General features: G+C 35.8%; 1 protein-coding gene across 1 annotated transcript in view; it reads left to right on the forward strand.

The window, feature by feature from the left end:
* LOC105626081 (cone-rod homeobox protein) overlaps nucleotides 1-16,431 on the forward strand; it is a 22,506-nt gene that overhangs the window by 2,641 nt on the left and 3,434 nt on the right. Inside the window, exons 2-3 of the mRNA XM_012207391.1 lie at nucleotides 5,145-5,350; nucleotides 12,186-12,622. Coding sequence (XP_012062781.1) covers nucleotides 5,145-5,350; nucleotides 12,186-12,622 — 643 coding nt within the window. The remainder of the gene's footprint in view (nucleotides 1-5,144; nucleotides 5,351-12,185; nucleotides 12,623-16,431) is intronic.

Consider the following 16,431-nt stretch of genomic DNA (forward strand, 5'->3'; position numbering starts at 1 on the left):
TCTCTCTCTCTCTCTCTCTCTCTCTCTCTCTCTCTCTCTCTCTCTCTCTTCTCTCTCTCTCTCTCTCTCTCTCTCTCGCTCTTGGCCTCCTCTACCCCCCCGTTGGGATAAACAGATTAGGTAACTACGTGATAAGTCGGTAAGTGGGTTCCCTCGGCCCACGGTCCAGACCCACCGACATTCGCTCTAACATCTAACTACCTCGTTAGCATCATTAGTAACGGTCGGGGTGTCATTAGATTTCGTTCTCTACGTGTAGTTTTTCCACGGGTCCACCACGGTCCCTCCCTTGGACTGCCTTCGAACCTGCAGTTCGCAAGTGCAACGGATACGGACGATCATGGAGGATCGTGACCCGCGTTTGGAATAATTTTGAGTCGCTCGTCAGCATATCTATGTGTGTGAAAATGTTGTAAGTCAAAGATAGAGAGCAAGTGAAATTGCAGCTACTTTATCAATTTGAGTCTGATTTGATCTTTTCTCGAAAACAAGATTCTACATGAAGAATATTTTTTTGTTTTCCGATTTATCATTTCATATTAAATTTCTTTTATATTTTAATTTATTTTAAATTGATTTATAAAAATCTGATTACATGTATCAATATCCATGCCATAATATATAAAAGATTTAAACAAATAAGAAGATAAAAGCTGTACGCATAAGAGAATGAAATCCAGTAGCTTTAGGCAATGATTTCTACATTAAATCCTATTCAGAAAAGATATGTTACTTCTCGTAAGGAACACATATGAATGATTGATATTCCATGCTTTCCATGCGCGAAAAATTGATCATCTTTCTTCCTTTTCTATAGGCAAACAAGCATCAACAAAATGACAAAGTGTGTCACGAAAAGGAGATGCAAGTGAGTCCCAAGCGCGAAAGTCGCCAGGTCTCCTCCTCCCTCTCTCTCCCTTTCTTTCTCTCTCTTCCGTACCCGGGATGCTACTAATAAATTGGATCAGACCGACTCCCGATGAGTTGTACGAGTTGTCTGGATCCGGGCTTTACTTCGGACCGACTCTAATCTAAGATCTTGAGTGGATTTCAGTTTGGGGCATCGGCAAATTTATTTAGCCGCGGTCGACGCCCGATTCACTTCTCTATCTTTGTTTTACTTTGCAGCCGCAGCAACAGTCGTTGCTTATTGATATGATAAGAATAGGGATCAAGAATTTTTACGTATCATGGTGTATTTCGCAGGATCACTGTATAGCTTCGTGATTTATTAATTTGACATTACGCACGAAATTTCTTTTCTATCTTCTAAAATCGAATTATTTAATCAAAGATTCGACATATGCGCAAAATGTGTTAATAAATTGAAGGGTTCCCACAAAGTTTTCTCACAAAACCTGATTAAATCCGTTAAAAAAAGTCTGGATTACAGCATCAAGTTTTTCTTTATCAGTATCGTTATGACATCAAGTCTTTCTCTATCAATATCGCTATATAGTGATCAATTTTATTTTGACAAGAATTGAATGAGAAATGTATAAGATCGAGTTTAACACTTGTAAAGGATGTTTTTGTTAGGAACAATTTGTCAAAATTTTTAACTTTTATAATATTATAACAATAATTGCTTTGTACTTTAAATAATATTACTTTCTTCGTTTTTATTATTCGCATACAGTACATTTTATCCGAAAGACATCTTTGAGACATTCTTAAATCTTTCAGGAACGTTCTATGGACGTCTTTAGAATGTCTTTGGGGCATTCATTGAAGATATGAACTGTACGGATTATTAATTATTAATATTATGAAAAAAATACGTGTAACATATACTGTTGGAAAATTTATATCGAATATAACATATTTTACATTTCCCAAACCGTCCACTTCAATTTTTGTGTTTATAAGGTAAATACTAGAAAACAACAAAAATAAAAAATGTTGTAAAAAATGATCAAGAAAAAGATAATGCTAACACAGTTTGTAAATAAACTGTGGAAGTATATTTTTTTAGTATAATTAACATTTTATGACATGTTAAATTAATATGTATTTCATTTATTCATCTTAGAATTTACGCTTTAAAATACATTATTTTTCACTCGCTCATAAATTGTGTCATTTTGACACTAAAAAACATTGAATATCAATTTAATACAAAAATTTAAATGACATAATCACGTTATGTTAAATTAACACTCGAAAATGTTAAAAAATTCAACACAAACAGTTAACAGAAATGTGAGTTTCCAACACAAATGCATAATGTTCTTCATCGTGTATTATGAAGTAAATAAGTAGTGAAACGTTCCACAAAAATCAAAAAAGTCCAGAAATTTTTTATTTTTCTTTTTAAATTCTACGATCCTCAAAATATTAGATAATCAAAATTTAAAACCTTATTCTTATACCTATTTCTATATCTGGAGAAAAATTACCATATTTATATACATAATAAGCGGTTTGAAGATAAATAAAAAAATTTTTTTGTTATATGAAAATGTAACATTTCAGAATTGTTTGGTTTTCGCGAAAAACCGTTCAATTATATTATCGGATGAAAAGATATATAATCATCGCTTCTTAGTTAGATCTACAGTAATTTTCTGGATGGTTATGTGAAAAACAATCGCAATATCATTCGGGTATCTATTAAAATAAATCCGTATTGGTACGATAATCGTGCAAGCGGGAGCACGAGCGGAAACAAAGTTTTAAGTGCATCCACAAGTCCGCAACGTCGTTAAACGCCCTGATAAAATACTGGCGGTCCGGAAAGCTCGAATCGTTTATTTTCGCGTGGGTTGGTTTAGAGCGAAAATCCTCGCGGATTCTCATTGATATTAATTTTGCAAACGATACGGGAGATCGCAGCGACCGTAGCGTATAATTGCACGTCCGTGACAGTTATGAAAGTTCAGCGGCATCGAGGCGAAGTATCCTGTGGATGCAACTATGTGACTGCATCGTTGATGGTGCAACACCATCACGCGTTCATCGTTATCCCTATCTCGTTTTCCCCTCCCTCTCTTTCTTTCTCTCTTTCTGTCACCGTTATTATCCTCTGTGTCGAGAGGATGAAAGGGAGAGAAAGAACGAAAGAGAAAGAGAGGCGGTATAAAGGGAAGAGAGTAAAAGAGAGGAAGAAGAGGAGACATTGTGCGCGAGTGAAAGAGAGACAGCCGGACGGCAGAGAGAGAGTGGCATGAATTTTTATGAGCTTAGGAAATTAATTTGTGTTTTTCGCTAAGCCCCGGCTTAGCGCCGCGGTAATTAATTGCGCTGATTGCTCTGCATCATTGATGAGCGGTTCCGGCCGCTTCGTAACGTCTGCTCCCACTTCGCATCTCGTTGTATGCGCGCGTATCCGACCGATGCCTTTATATCGGCGCTTCACTTTTCGATCCTTCGTATACGCGCGCGATCACAGTTAACTACGTTTTGCTCAACATTTTTAATTAACATGCTCTGTCTGCTCGTATAATTGTGGCGAATCGTGGCGAAATAAAATGTGCATGCTGCTATCGTACCGAAATACAACAGAAGAATAATATAATTATATATTAATAATCAGTTGTTGAAATATTGAATCGAGTATCAATGATAATACTTATAAATCTTTTTGCTGAAGTATTTGAAGGTAACATGATAAAATATGGGATTTTATTTTATTTTTTGTGTAATTTTTTATTTTTTAGTTATATTCAAATCAATGATGTAGCAAGCAATAATTTATTAAAATTTAATATAAAATACATTTGAGATGATTAAGACAGTTTACAAAATGGGAAAATTGTTTAGATGAAAATAGATGTGACTATCTGAATATGATGGTAAAGTAAGCCGCCCTATATTTTTACTCTAGATTTTTTATCTGAAAATTTTCAGGTTTATTTGGAACTTCTCAATTCTTGAATTCGTAGAAAATTATACTATTAATTTCAAAAGATTGAAAATCGTAATAGAGAAGATATACTTCTTGATACGAAGAAGTTAATTATTATACTTGCTAAGTTATTAAATTCAATTAAATTGAATTAAGTAAACGAATATGAATGAGCGTTTATGTTTATTACATACTGCTATTATTGTGTAAATTATAAAATCTGACAATACAACTTATTTACACTGATAAGCACTAATGTAAACTACCATGAAAAAGCAAGGAATTATGTTGATCATTTTATTTTGCAATAACGCTTGCCGTATAAATTTGAAAATTCCGCGAGATTGTCAGTAACTCACAAGTTTCTTGAAGTTTCCGAGTTTCGCAAACCCTAGTCAAGCACAGGCAAATATGCGGAGTACCGAACTAAGTTCTCCTGGAACTTTGCAAATTCGAATCTATCAAGAATTAAAAGATGAAACTTTGTCGAACTCGTCCCTTTAAAAGAAAAATATTATCTTTATATTGACACAACATATATTATCAATATTAATTAACAAAAAAACGTATTAAATAATTAAATTAATAAAAATTAATTCGACATATATATTTTTTTATATTCAATCGAATGTTTTTACCTATTATTATATTATATCATTTATTTATTATTATTCGATTCGTTATTATTACTTGTGTTATTGCACTGAGAGAAAGGATTTTAATTTAGCAAACCACCAGTACTTTTAATCGGTGATCGGTAAATATGTGACAACAAATTTGATTTGTGTTTGCTGCTTAGTCTGCTATACCAACCAATTAATTAACAGAAGCAAAATATAGAATCTAATCTATCTTTTGGATAAATTTTGAATAGACTCGTTTACATAGAATTCGTAGATGATCGTGGAGTCTTAAGTCGTAGGACCGACCAAGCATAGTCAAATGTAGGGAGAATACTTGATTAGAATTGGTTAATTTCTTATGATTTGGAAATCTTGCAATCGTCTATGATTTATATATATATATGAGCCTCTTATTTGCTAGCAATACTATGGATTATTTGTTACATTGACAAATTAATTTGCAATCGTAATAAATCGATCGATTTTTTAACAAATATCACATTTGCTTTCCCTTGATTTGTTCCTATAACAAAATCATTTCCCTCAGTGCGACAATAGTTCTTTGCATTTAGAGTTGCAGAAAATAAAATTTGCGCGAATTATCATTATATTAAGAATTACTGCAAAAGCGATATTTTAAAAACACTTAACAATTTCTTCCGGATTCGTTACAGATACTAGTTACTCAGCTTATCACCCAGCACTACACGGAGTTGGCGAGGATTCCTTCGTGCGGAGGAAACAGCGTCGAAACAGGACAACTTTCACCCTTCAGCAATTGGAGGAACTTGAGTCCGCCTTTGCGCAAACTCACTACCCGGACGTCTTTACGAGGGAAGATCTGGCCATGAAAATTAATCTCACGGAAGCTAGAGTGCAGGTGAGTGTAACAATAACAATCGCGGAGAGTTTTTCTTTTCATCAAAATCGAATTTTTCAATCCTAATCCACTTGTCTTCATAATTACATTTCTTAACAATAAATAAGATAAGGATTACCAATGTTTCAAATTAAAAGAAAAATAAAAACGGGATAATGGAAGCCAGAAAGTTAATTAGTACGTAAATCTTTTCATATAATAATTTAATAACTTATTAAAGATTATATTCTTTGCAAAAAAATAATGTTCGAAATTTGTGTATATTTTGAACTGTAACTTACTTTAAATCTATATAATAATATAATGGGTCAATAATTTAAAAACAAGTTAAAAGAAAAAGGGCTACGAGCCAGAAATTTCATCTATAAATTGATAGATAAGTAAAAAATAAATTATTATGAATAAAATCGATCGAAGATTTTAAAATATACTTCGAATTGTATAACTATATAATTGTATAACTATACAATATACTTTATGTTATGTCTTTTACCGTTTAGATTTTATTTTGTAAGCATTGATAATGATCCGATCGTGATCGAAACGTTTGTTAGCCGGCATGTTATTAAAGTTCATAATAATTTATTAATACATTTTTACTTACCTACCAATTTGTTTATACGTAAAATTTCTGGCACATAGCCCTTTTTCTTTTAATTTGTTTTTACTTTAAATCATTATTAACGGAAAGAATAGTATAATGCAATTGGTATATCTTTTAAATTTCGCAATCCTACAACTTGATTAGACTTTTTTCAGATTATGATGTTTCAAGTATACTAAAAGCAGCCGTGTGTGTCGTTGAATTATTATTATTAACATAATTATTTACTTTTTATTCAATTTTATTTTGTCAGTTCTCGTAAAGTATCTTACCGCATATAATATAATAATGTCCGTAATCCGATTAAATTACAAAAAAAGATCCATTAGAATAAGGGAGATGAACAAATTCATGGCAGAAGCACTGTGTGCATTATATTTAAGGATATATTAAAACAGGTTACTTGAAAGTATGCTAATCACGTTGTATAATCACGTTTATTCGATAACATGAAAGCACGTGCATTAAAACTTCACAGAATGTTCGCATGCTCGCGTCCGAGCATTGGCAGCAGCGAGCTTAATCTTTTAATGCGTCTCAGCGCATTGAGATTGGATTCCGCGTTTTAATGCGATGAGAAAATTACGCGCGGCAACCCGATAATTTTTTGTCTGCCTTCGTAGCGTTAAGTAGAGAAATTCCGAGAACATTTTTCGCGCTGCATGTTTTCGCTGTAATATTTCATGGAACACACAATAGAATGTATTACCCGCCTATGTATCCATTAGTATCCAAATGATTATATCGCGAAAAAATATGCGTAAACCGGATTTCTGCAATCCAAAGCGGAATTTCGACAATTTTTTTTTTTTTAATTCGATTTTTGTCCTTTGCCACTCCCGGATTTAAAAAAAAATTGCCATATTTATAATTTATTCGTACGAAAAATAACACGCCATATATTTTATGTATGACGTATGTGTATATATAATATATATATATATATACGCGACATAGATGGGGAACGCGCGAAATTTAGTCAGGATGAAAATATATTTTAGATTCAATAACTGCAGATTTGAAAATTAAAAAGAAAATCTGTAAAAGACCGTAACTATGATCGATTGTCTGTGGCCGTACGGTGTTGCCGCAAGAGCGAAAGCGTATGTACCAGAGGGGCGAATCGGGCAGGACGAGAGGGCGGGGGTGGGGGCGAGGGGCCCTGCAGGACCCCCAAGAGGCGCGCTGACACCCTCGACCTGACGTAATCTTCTGACAGAGTAAGCCGGTAATCTCCGGGATTACTTTGTACTCCTGCAGGCTACGTCCTCACGGCCATATTTACTCACGCCGTTGTAATTCGCGCTGAGAATCCCTGCAGCGTAACAGCGATTCCAGCCTAAAATCCTGTCGGAACATCTGCAGAGGATATCTGATTACCAATGGCGGCTTTTGATTTCTCGGCAGACGCCAACCTGCATCTCCGTCGAATTTCAGATGATACGTTTTGACAGCGCCTTTCGCAATTTCCAAATCAAACATATCTCGATAATCACTCGGGAAAAAAAAAAACGATTTTACTGAAATATTTATTTGGCTAAATATGTAATTTGAGTATAGACGTAGATTTGAAAATAAAACAATTAGGAAAGCGAAGCATAACAAGTAATGTTGCAAAAAGTTCTAACATTCTGGCAACCAACTTGAGCGTCCTATATAATTATTTTGGTAATCTAATAAAATTACTTTCAAATGTATAATAGCTAAATTTTTAGATACTTGAGCTGTTCTTTCCGTGAAAAATTCTTATATTCATAGCATTATTAAATCAATTTACTACTATGATTATTTCACGCAATATTTTTAAAAATAATTAATTATTATTTGTTATTTTTTTTTAGTGTTTGATAAATTGTAGCTAAAGTATTTAATGATAGTGTATTATGTGATGTCAACAATACAAGTTTCCCGGAAAAAGATTAAAACGTTTCTTTCATACATGAAACTCATAAAATTATTTTTGAAGAATTTTTAATACAAGGTTTAACGTTAAAAATTCTATTTATATGATTCTTTATTTTTCCTTTTATTTAAAGGTATTCTATTCCATTGAAGAAATCACTAATCTCGACTTTTTCTAATTTACATCATACTGACTATTCCTTCAGCAATTTGTAAACATTTAAAAAAAATGCACACAGAAGTAATAACGCTAAATAGTTCGCTATTTAGTTCTGCCGTAATCTACTCCAAACGTGATATATTACAATTTAATTGATATATAAAACAAACAAAATTTTATTTATTTTATTTTGCATCTTAGTTGAAAAAAATTTATCATAAAATTTATAAATAATCAGTATTATTAAAATAATTATTACAGTAAAATATAATTCACGTGCCCCAACAAATCCGAAAGAATCTCGGCGCTTCGCCCGGGCTCTCATCATTAATATCCTGACTCACGAAGGATCCTCGATCACAAAGTCTAAGAGGCAGCCTGGCGTGCATTGTGCGAATCCTTTACAAGGAGGCTGCAATCTTTACGAGAGAGATATACATGACAGTGTACACATGACAATGAAAGAGACAGAGGGTTGGCGCGAGGCTGTTGGTCTGGCTGTGACGCAATTACGGCGCAGACTCATTGTTTCATTAGCGAAGACAAAGGGAATCTGGAATAATGGACAAATAGGCGCGTTTATGTAGCGCCCGTCCTCTTCTCCAGGCTCCAATTAGAACCTAACCTTCTAGAGGGGGAAGGGCGGGAGGGAATTGAAGGAGGGTCGGTGTATCGTCGAGGCACGTACTGTACAACATCCTCACGACGCGGCGCGGCGCGGCGTGTACATTACCTTGCACACAATACTTGTACGTGTACGTACGCTCGTTGCACACGGACGTATATATATATATATATATATATATGCGTGTATATGCAAGGTCGGCAATTACCGGCGTGCGTGAATTAGACGCGTCGCGTCCGCGCCGCATCAAACGGCACTCGCACCTGCGCTCGTGCGACACACTCTGGACCGTGCATGGATGCTGGACACCGCGATTACGTTGACTCTCTCCTATTTTCGGTGATTGGATTTCGCGGAACTCTTCTCTTCACGTTAGTTGTCCGCGCTCCTTTGGAGTTGTAAAATGCAGAAAATTTTTTATAGTACCGTGAATCTCGAGAAAAGTAGCTCGTCGGTATATAAAATATTAGTATCTCTATCTCCGCGATGGTTTTGACAAAAATATTTGAATCCACAAATTGGGTTGAAAATTGAGAAACGAGCGGAAAATTTCTATAAACGTGGATTTATTGAAAGTGGACATTTTTCAATTTACGGGCTGTTGGAAAAAACAGCTTTTCGTGAATTAATCAGTAGTTATCGTTGTCACGCAGCGTTTTAAAAAGCATGTCACACGTGATACATGCGATCAGTAATCCCGCGACAAAGAGCGATACATTCGTTTAACAAGGGGGTGCAGCCGATTAAAAACGTTTTACGCCCATTATCAACGAATTTCAGATTAAATTTGTATCGGAAAAAAAGTGGAGAGGAGAGAGAGAGAGATATATATCGCAAGGGTATAAAGGAAAACGGCGGTGGTAGTCCCTATACGAGACCATGGCTTTGTTCCCAGCTATTACCCGTCCTCCGCCGCCCCCTCCTGTAACCCTTAGGATATTATTATATCTCCTCGTCTGTCGCCCCTCCTCCATTCTCTTGCGATGTTCGAGGTGGCGGTAGAGAGTCGTACCCATCGTATTTATTTTATTAAACCATATCCCGTGCTTCCTCCTGCGAAAGTTCCGCGCTCGAATGTAAGATAATCATTTTCCAGACCCATTACACAGAATAGGATATACCAATCCTATTAATTCCAGCTCTTTTTACTAAGGACTTTTTGTGAAATTTGTTTTTGTAAAGTCTGTTCTTTTTTCACAATTTAATAGTCTTGGCAATAAATATATAAAACACAAATTAATGAAAATTTATATTACAAAAATAAATTAAACAACAGTTTTATTAAAAAATAATATTTATTTTGATAATATAATCATTTTAATATTTTGTTAATCTCTTTTTATCTTTTATTATCGCTTTTTCCAAGAAAATATAATAAATTGAGGGTGCTTTATACTTGTGTGTGTATGTGTGTGTGTGTGTGTGTGTGTGTGTGTGTGTGTGTGTTATTTATAATATTTTCTTTTGAAAATAACTTTTTCCTCAAAATCAGGCAAATCCGACGAAATTTATGCTAATACGTTTTTCAATACAATATCACTATAAAGTGATATATACAATAGTACCATATTATAAATGATGCATCGGATATTCTCTATGAAGATATTCTCTCTTTTTCTAATCAACTATTTCACGTTTTACAAACAAATAGCTCCGATTACGTTTTACAGGATGTTTACTGAAGCTTTGTACAAAAATTTTCTCGGATTTTTTAGGTATTTCTATTTAAAATTTCAGCTCAAATTAAAGAATTTCTTAACGCAATTTTGAAATCAATTGGAACGTAACACGCAAGTAAACTATACATTGTAAAGTAGAAGACAGAAATTTTTTTCACGAAATTGTCCTTTTTTATAATTATAGAACTGCTAAGCTTATAAGATAGAGAAAACTCACTACAGTATCAGTAGATTATTCTCTTGTGTCTTATTGCTAGAGAAAATGACATAACGACAGCAACTATAAAGGAGACAATTATGCAAGTTTTTAATGTACATAGTTGAATATACTATTTTTTTATAATTATTTTACAAGTCTAAAATAGTTTATTTAAGTATGTACATTACTTCTACAAATAAAACTTGTATAATTATCACCTTTATACACAATTGTCACTATATTCTTTTCTAAGTGTATGCGCGCATATATTGTTTTATCATCTCGATTTTTTTATAAAAATTCGTGAGACCGATGAGAATGTATTGTACGTAAATATATGCGCATGTGTAAATCATACTTATTGCTAATGAGATTGTTTTGTGTCATTAAGAAAAAATTATAAAAGAAACAATATTTTCAAAAAGAGGTAGAATTTAAATTTAAAAGTAAAATTTTAAAAATTTCAAATGGCGATAAAGTCATGAAAATTCTTGATTTTAGAGTAAAAGAGAAATCCTTTGAAAATTTCAGGTTTCCCTAGGCAGTAAACATCCTGAGTTTTACTATTAGTTGGTGTGTATGTGCACCGAGTGAGGATTCCGCACGAAAACCCGGTTATTGTATATTCATTGTCGAGACAAAAGTCAACGGTGGAGAACCGCTGGGTGTAATAAAGTCTATTTCAGCTGGTATTATGTCAAGTTAGCCTCGTTAGCGGAACTGGAGCTTTTTAAAAAACACTCGGTCGCCGTGGTTGCTGTCGGCTCGTTGAACATGCACGGCGGAAAGTGCTCCCTTCCCTCCCAGCCTTCCAACTATCCCTGTCTCAACATCCGCCAACCAGCCTGCCGCGCCCTCGTGCTTTTCTCTGCCTCAGAATGCCATCTCCACCCTTCCTCCCCCTACCCGCACATATAATTATCCTTGCACATTTGCGGACATTGCGGAGTGTCATAGATACGACCGCGTTCTCCTCATTTTTCTCCTATTCATCCACCTCTCCCGTCGTTTCTATGACTTTCGTGAGAGACTTAACCCTCTCGTCCGCGCGCGTGTAATGTATAGTTAGATGACTGAGATGTCGAGAATATTGAATCAGAGAATTATGCAAACTTCCACGAAGTTGGCTTTTGAGAAGTTTAACTTTCCTGGATGCACGTATATCGCTATATGATATTTATTCATATTTAGCATAATTCAAAAATTGTATTATGAAAAAGACATAAAACATTAAAGGCACGAAATAAAAACGTGAAACAAAAATTGTTAGGAGATATTAAGTGTTAATACAGATAATATTTAAAAATATTATAATTAAATTTAAAAATATTTTTATAACATTTACGTATCAATTAATAATGAGTTGAAAATCAGCGAATTAAGTATCAGCAATACACACACACACACACACACACGCGCGCGCGCGCGCGCACACACACACATGCACGCACGCACACACATACACACACACTCACACACACACACAAAATATATATGTTTTTTTCCACGCAAGAAGAGTTCCTCGATCTATGAAAAAAAATTAATTTCATAACTTTATTTATAAAACAGTAACTCCTACATCAAAGTTACGCTTCCTATTTTATTGATTTTCCAATGTTTAAGCGTAACGTTAATCTATGCTAACCGCGACGATCGTAACTTGCAGGTGTGGTTCCAAAATCGGCGGGCGAAATGGCGTAAGAGCGAACGATTGAAGGAGGAGCAACGCAAACGCGAGGGTGGAAACAGCGGTGGTGGCGGCAACGGCGGCGGTGGTAGCGGCGGTGGCGGTAACGTGGAATCCTCCGCTTTGGCCGCACCAACGTCTTCATCGGCGGGCCCGAGTCCCACGGGAAATGACCCGGAGGGCACCACGACGAGCAGCAGCGCCGCCGATACGGAGGACGCCGTGGCGGAAGGTGCCGGAGGCGGTGGAGGCGGCGGTGGCTCCAGGAGCCCCAGCACGACTTCCGCCTCGGTCAGTCCCCGACCCCAGCCGAGTCAGCCGTCTTTAGGTGGCGTCTCGACGCCACCGCCGACCCCCATAAGAGCGCCGCCGCCGCCACCGAACACCGTGGGGGGCCTCGGACCACCCGCTGAGAGGTGAGCTCTTAGCTTCGTTTGTATTTACGTCTTTAGGAAATATCTTCCTCCTTCCTGACTACTCCCCCTCTTCCTCCCCCCCCCCTCCCCACCTCCCCTTGCTCTGCTCACCCCGCCTAGGTTCCTCCCAACCCCTTATAAACTCTCGGACGATTTCAACGAGTAAGTGGGTGCAAGCGCCGCTGAACACCGCCGGCCGGATGCTCGATACGCGCCATTAAACCACTCTTCGTGACGGCATCGCTGGCCCCGACGCCCGCCGGTTAAGCCGCTTCTTCTCTCGGTATCTCTCCCCCTTCCTTCCCCCTCCTCTCTCCTCACCTCTTCCGCACGTCGCTGTCATAGCCACTCGTATAATCGCGATAATCGTCGCCTCGTTAAACTGCAGCTTCCACGGGAACCAGCGACGGCGACGAGGGCGACAAAGCGATGCACACCACTTTTCACTCATGGACTTTTGTCTTGTGAAACTAAATGGCATCTTGCCGTTTACGACTCGCATACGACAGAAAGAAGCGTCGACATGACGCTGCTAAAGAGTTTGCGACGGAAGGCTAAAGAACTGGCGACAATTTCTCGCGGGGATTTCATATACATAGTTATGAACAAATATTGTAGATTAAAACGTTTAGAAATTATTGATTTTTAGGAATATGCAGATTGTTAGTCATATTAATACAGACACTTGACTAAACATATACAATATCCTCAAAATTGACGTAAACGTTTTATATTTGACGAAAAATGAATTAAAGAACAGTTTTGAAAAATCATATTTATTTTTATAACAACTTTAATATTTTTTTTGTCAGTTTTTTTTGTCAGTTTTTTGTGTGCAGTTTGGATTTTATTAGCACTTTGTCCAAGAAATTGCAATAAATTAAGGATGCTTTATACTTATGGCCGAGGCTATAAATATAATGTTACGCGTTTCGAAGGATATAATCATTACATGTTTCTTTCATCTGTGAATTTTTGCATAATTTTGATACACATTCTAATAAATTTGATACACATCTCATTAATTTGATACACATTCTAATAAATGTCATAAATAATAATTTAAATAAATAATTTTTCATAATAAAATGTATTTCGATACTTTTCTTCTTATATTCTACAAAAATACATATTTATATAAATATCTATTATATTTACATTATCAATGTTTGAGATATCATAGAAGAGAGTTCAACGTATGTATGCACGTATGTATGGAAAATCTAGAAAAATATTTGTACCGCATAAAATATTTCTACGGGAGACGCGTTTCATCGGCCGTATGTAGGTATAAGGGAAACCGGAGTACGTCCGAAGAATCGGAAAGGGACGATTTATCCCGCTCGCGATCCTCTCTTTCCGCGGGGACGGAGCACATTCGTTTATAATCCCCGAGACGACGACAGTGGGGTTCTCTGCGGATCGACGTAGAGGTCGGAAACAAAAAATGCCGAAAAACACGCGTGGCAGACACGCGTGATAGACGTAATGCTCGCGAGAGGAGGGTGTGCGTTAGATGTCGACAAGACGAGAGGTAGCATGGGTGGCTTGGAGGCAGCTGTGGGAGTGGAGGGGGTCAAGAAGGGGGACTTGGTGGATCTGGTACCAGGGTCGAGGGAAAAGGTAAAGAAGAAACGGCAGGAAGATACTCCTTCGCCGTCCCCGCAGTTGTAATTTATTTAAAACCGCTCGCCGTAAATATATCCTTATCATTTATTCAGAGGAACGGCGAAGCTCCTGCCGGGGGTCGCGGATGGAGAGGAGAGGTAGATGGGGGGAAGGCGGAGGAGAGGGAGGGTGTAAGCTCTGCGTTCCTTCTTACCTTGGCTCTACCTAGCTACCATAAGAGCGACTGACTTCGTGCTGTATAGGGGCGGATCCACGTCGCAAAGACATTGTGTCTCGTCGCTAGATCGCTCTTTTGTCTCGCAATTCTCTTGGAAGGTTGCGTAAGAATTGATTATGCGTTGCTCTTGTTAGCTCAATGAAAAGTAGGTATTTTGTCTTGGAAATTACGCCTATGTTCTACTTCGACTAATAAAAGCTTACGCATCGAAAGATCAACTCATTATCAGCTAAAATGGTAAAGGAACTTAACCTATAAATGTAGTCACCCTAACGATTACGCGATTTGATTAGCGATTGGCAACTTTTCAACCAGTTATCGATTGCTTTGCTCTAACTGGTTGTAAAATAATCATCAATCACAATCACATTCGGTATAGCGTGAATTACGATTTAAAACAATTCGTCACTTAAGCAGAATAACAGGTCATAATGACGTCAAAATAACATTATAATAAATCGTAACTAATAAGATAAGATAAGTGACTTTTAATAATCATTTTGAAATCTTTTTAAGGCCATTTGGTTATGACGATGTTTTGTTTTTTTTGGGAGGGAGAGATTACTTTATTGAGAGATTGAAATGTGTATTTAAAAAATTGTTAATCGCAGTGTGTATTACCGATATCATATCTAATAATATATGCAGCTCAGAATCGTTTCCTGTCACTTTTATTACTCGTTTTAACTCCATGCTATATTCACTACTGGTGGAGCTGAGAGCGTTTAATGTTATTGAATTTTAAATAAAGATTTTAATGGAGTCTTATTACGCGGGAAACGCGACCTCGTCTAGGTAATATCGTAGTTATCGACGTCATTACTTATCTAGAAGCGATTATAGGATAAAAAACTAGATATACCTAAGTAAAAAATGGAGCACATAAATATTAAATAAAATAACTAAAGTGATCATACATATATGTTCGATTGAATAACAGGCTGAAAATTCGAATTCAGACTGAAAAAACGGATGAAAAAGGCAGACAAAAGTAAAAGATACGAGATAGAAAAAATAATTTTAAATTACAAGCTACAAAACTAATTTTATTTTTTACTTTTATTTTTTTAGTTAAAAGTAAGAGAGAGAGAGAGAGAGAGAAAGATTTTTAAAAAATTTGCAATATATGGTAAATACAAAAGTATATATAAGGAAGATTTTTATTTAAGAAGCCTATTTGTAGAAAATGAACTAATTAGAACTAATTAGAAAATGAATTAATTAGCAATTTATTAACAATATGCGTACGTTTTTTAATATAAATAAAAAACTTTCGTGAAAATAACCATTATTTATGATTTGATTTTAGAAGACAAACTTTTAAACAAATGTGCGTTCAAATAATACAATTTTTCATTTTCACTTATTATTAAAATAATATAATATATCTATAATATATATTTTTATTATTGCACATTTTAGATAAAATAACTTTGAGAAATATATAATCTATTTTATTCTTTGTTAACAAATTACTAATTAATGCTTGCTTACTAAAAATACAGTTTTTAAAAAATCCACCTGTACGAATACTTTTAGCCCTTACTGTATATGTAATTTGTTTTTGTATTAATCGGATGATAAAATTTAAAATGCGAGTAATTAATCAAGATTCAATTTTATAAAGGAAGATACGGTTGACAGAACATTAATTATCTAAAAATCTCGTCTCAAAACTATTGCTAAAATTATTATAGCATTCCTTTTTTTAATTTTCAAATGCGCGAAGAGATGCTAGTCATCTTTGCGAGATAATCTGCGTCATTCCGTCATCCTTCCATACACCATAACTCGACATCGTAACTCAGTGCCTAGCAAACGCGTCGATAAGATAGGGGAATGTACTAAGTCGCGCTTCGTCCATCACGCATACTAGTGTGCACGTAGGTATGCATTTGCATGTGTATGTGTGTGTGTGTGTGTGTGTGTGTGTGTGTGTGTGTGTGTGTGTGTGTGTGTGTGT

This window comes from Atta cephalotes, assembly GCF_000143395.1.
Source record: "Atta cephalotes unplaced genomic scaffold scaffold00004, whole genome shotgun sequence".
NCBI classification, from domain to species: Eukaryota; Metazoa; Arthropoda; class Insecta; order Hymenoptera; family Formicidae; genus Atta; species Atta cephalotes.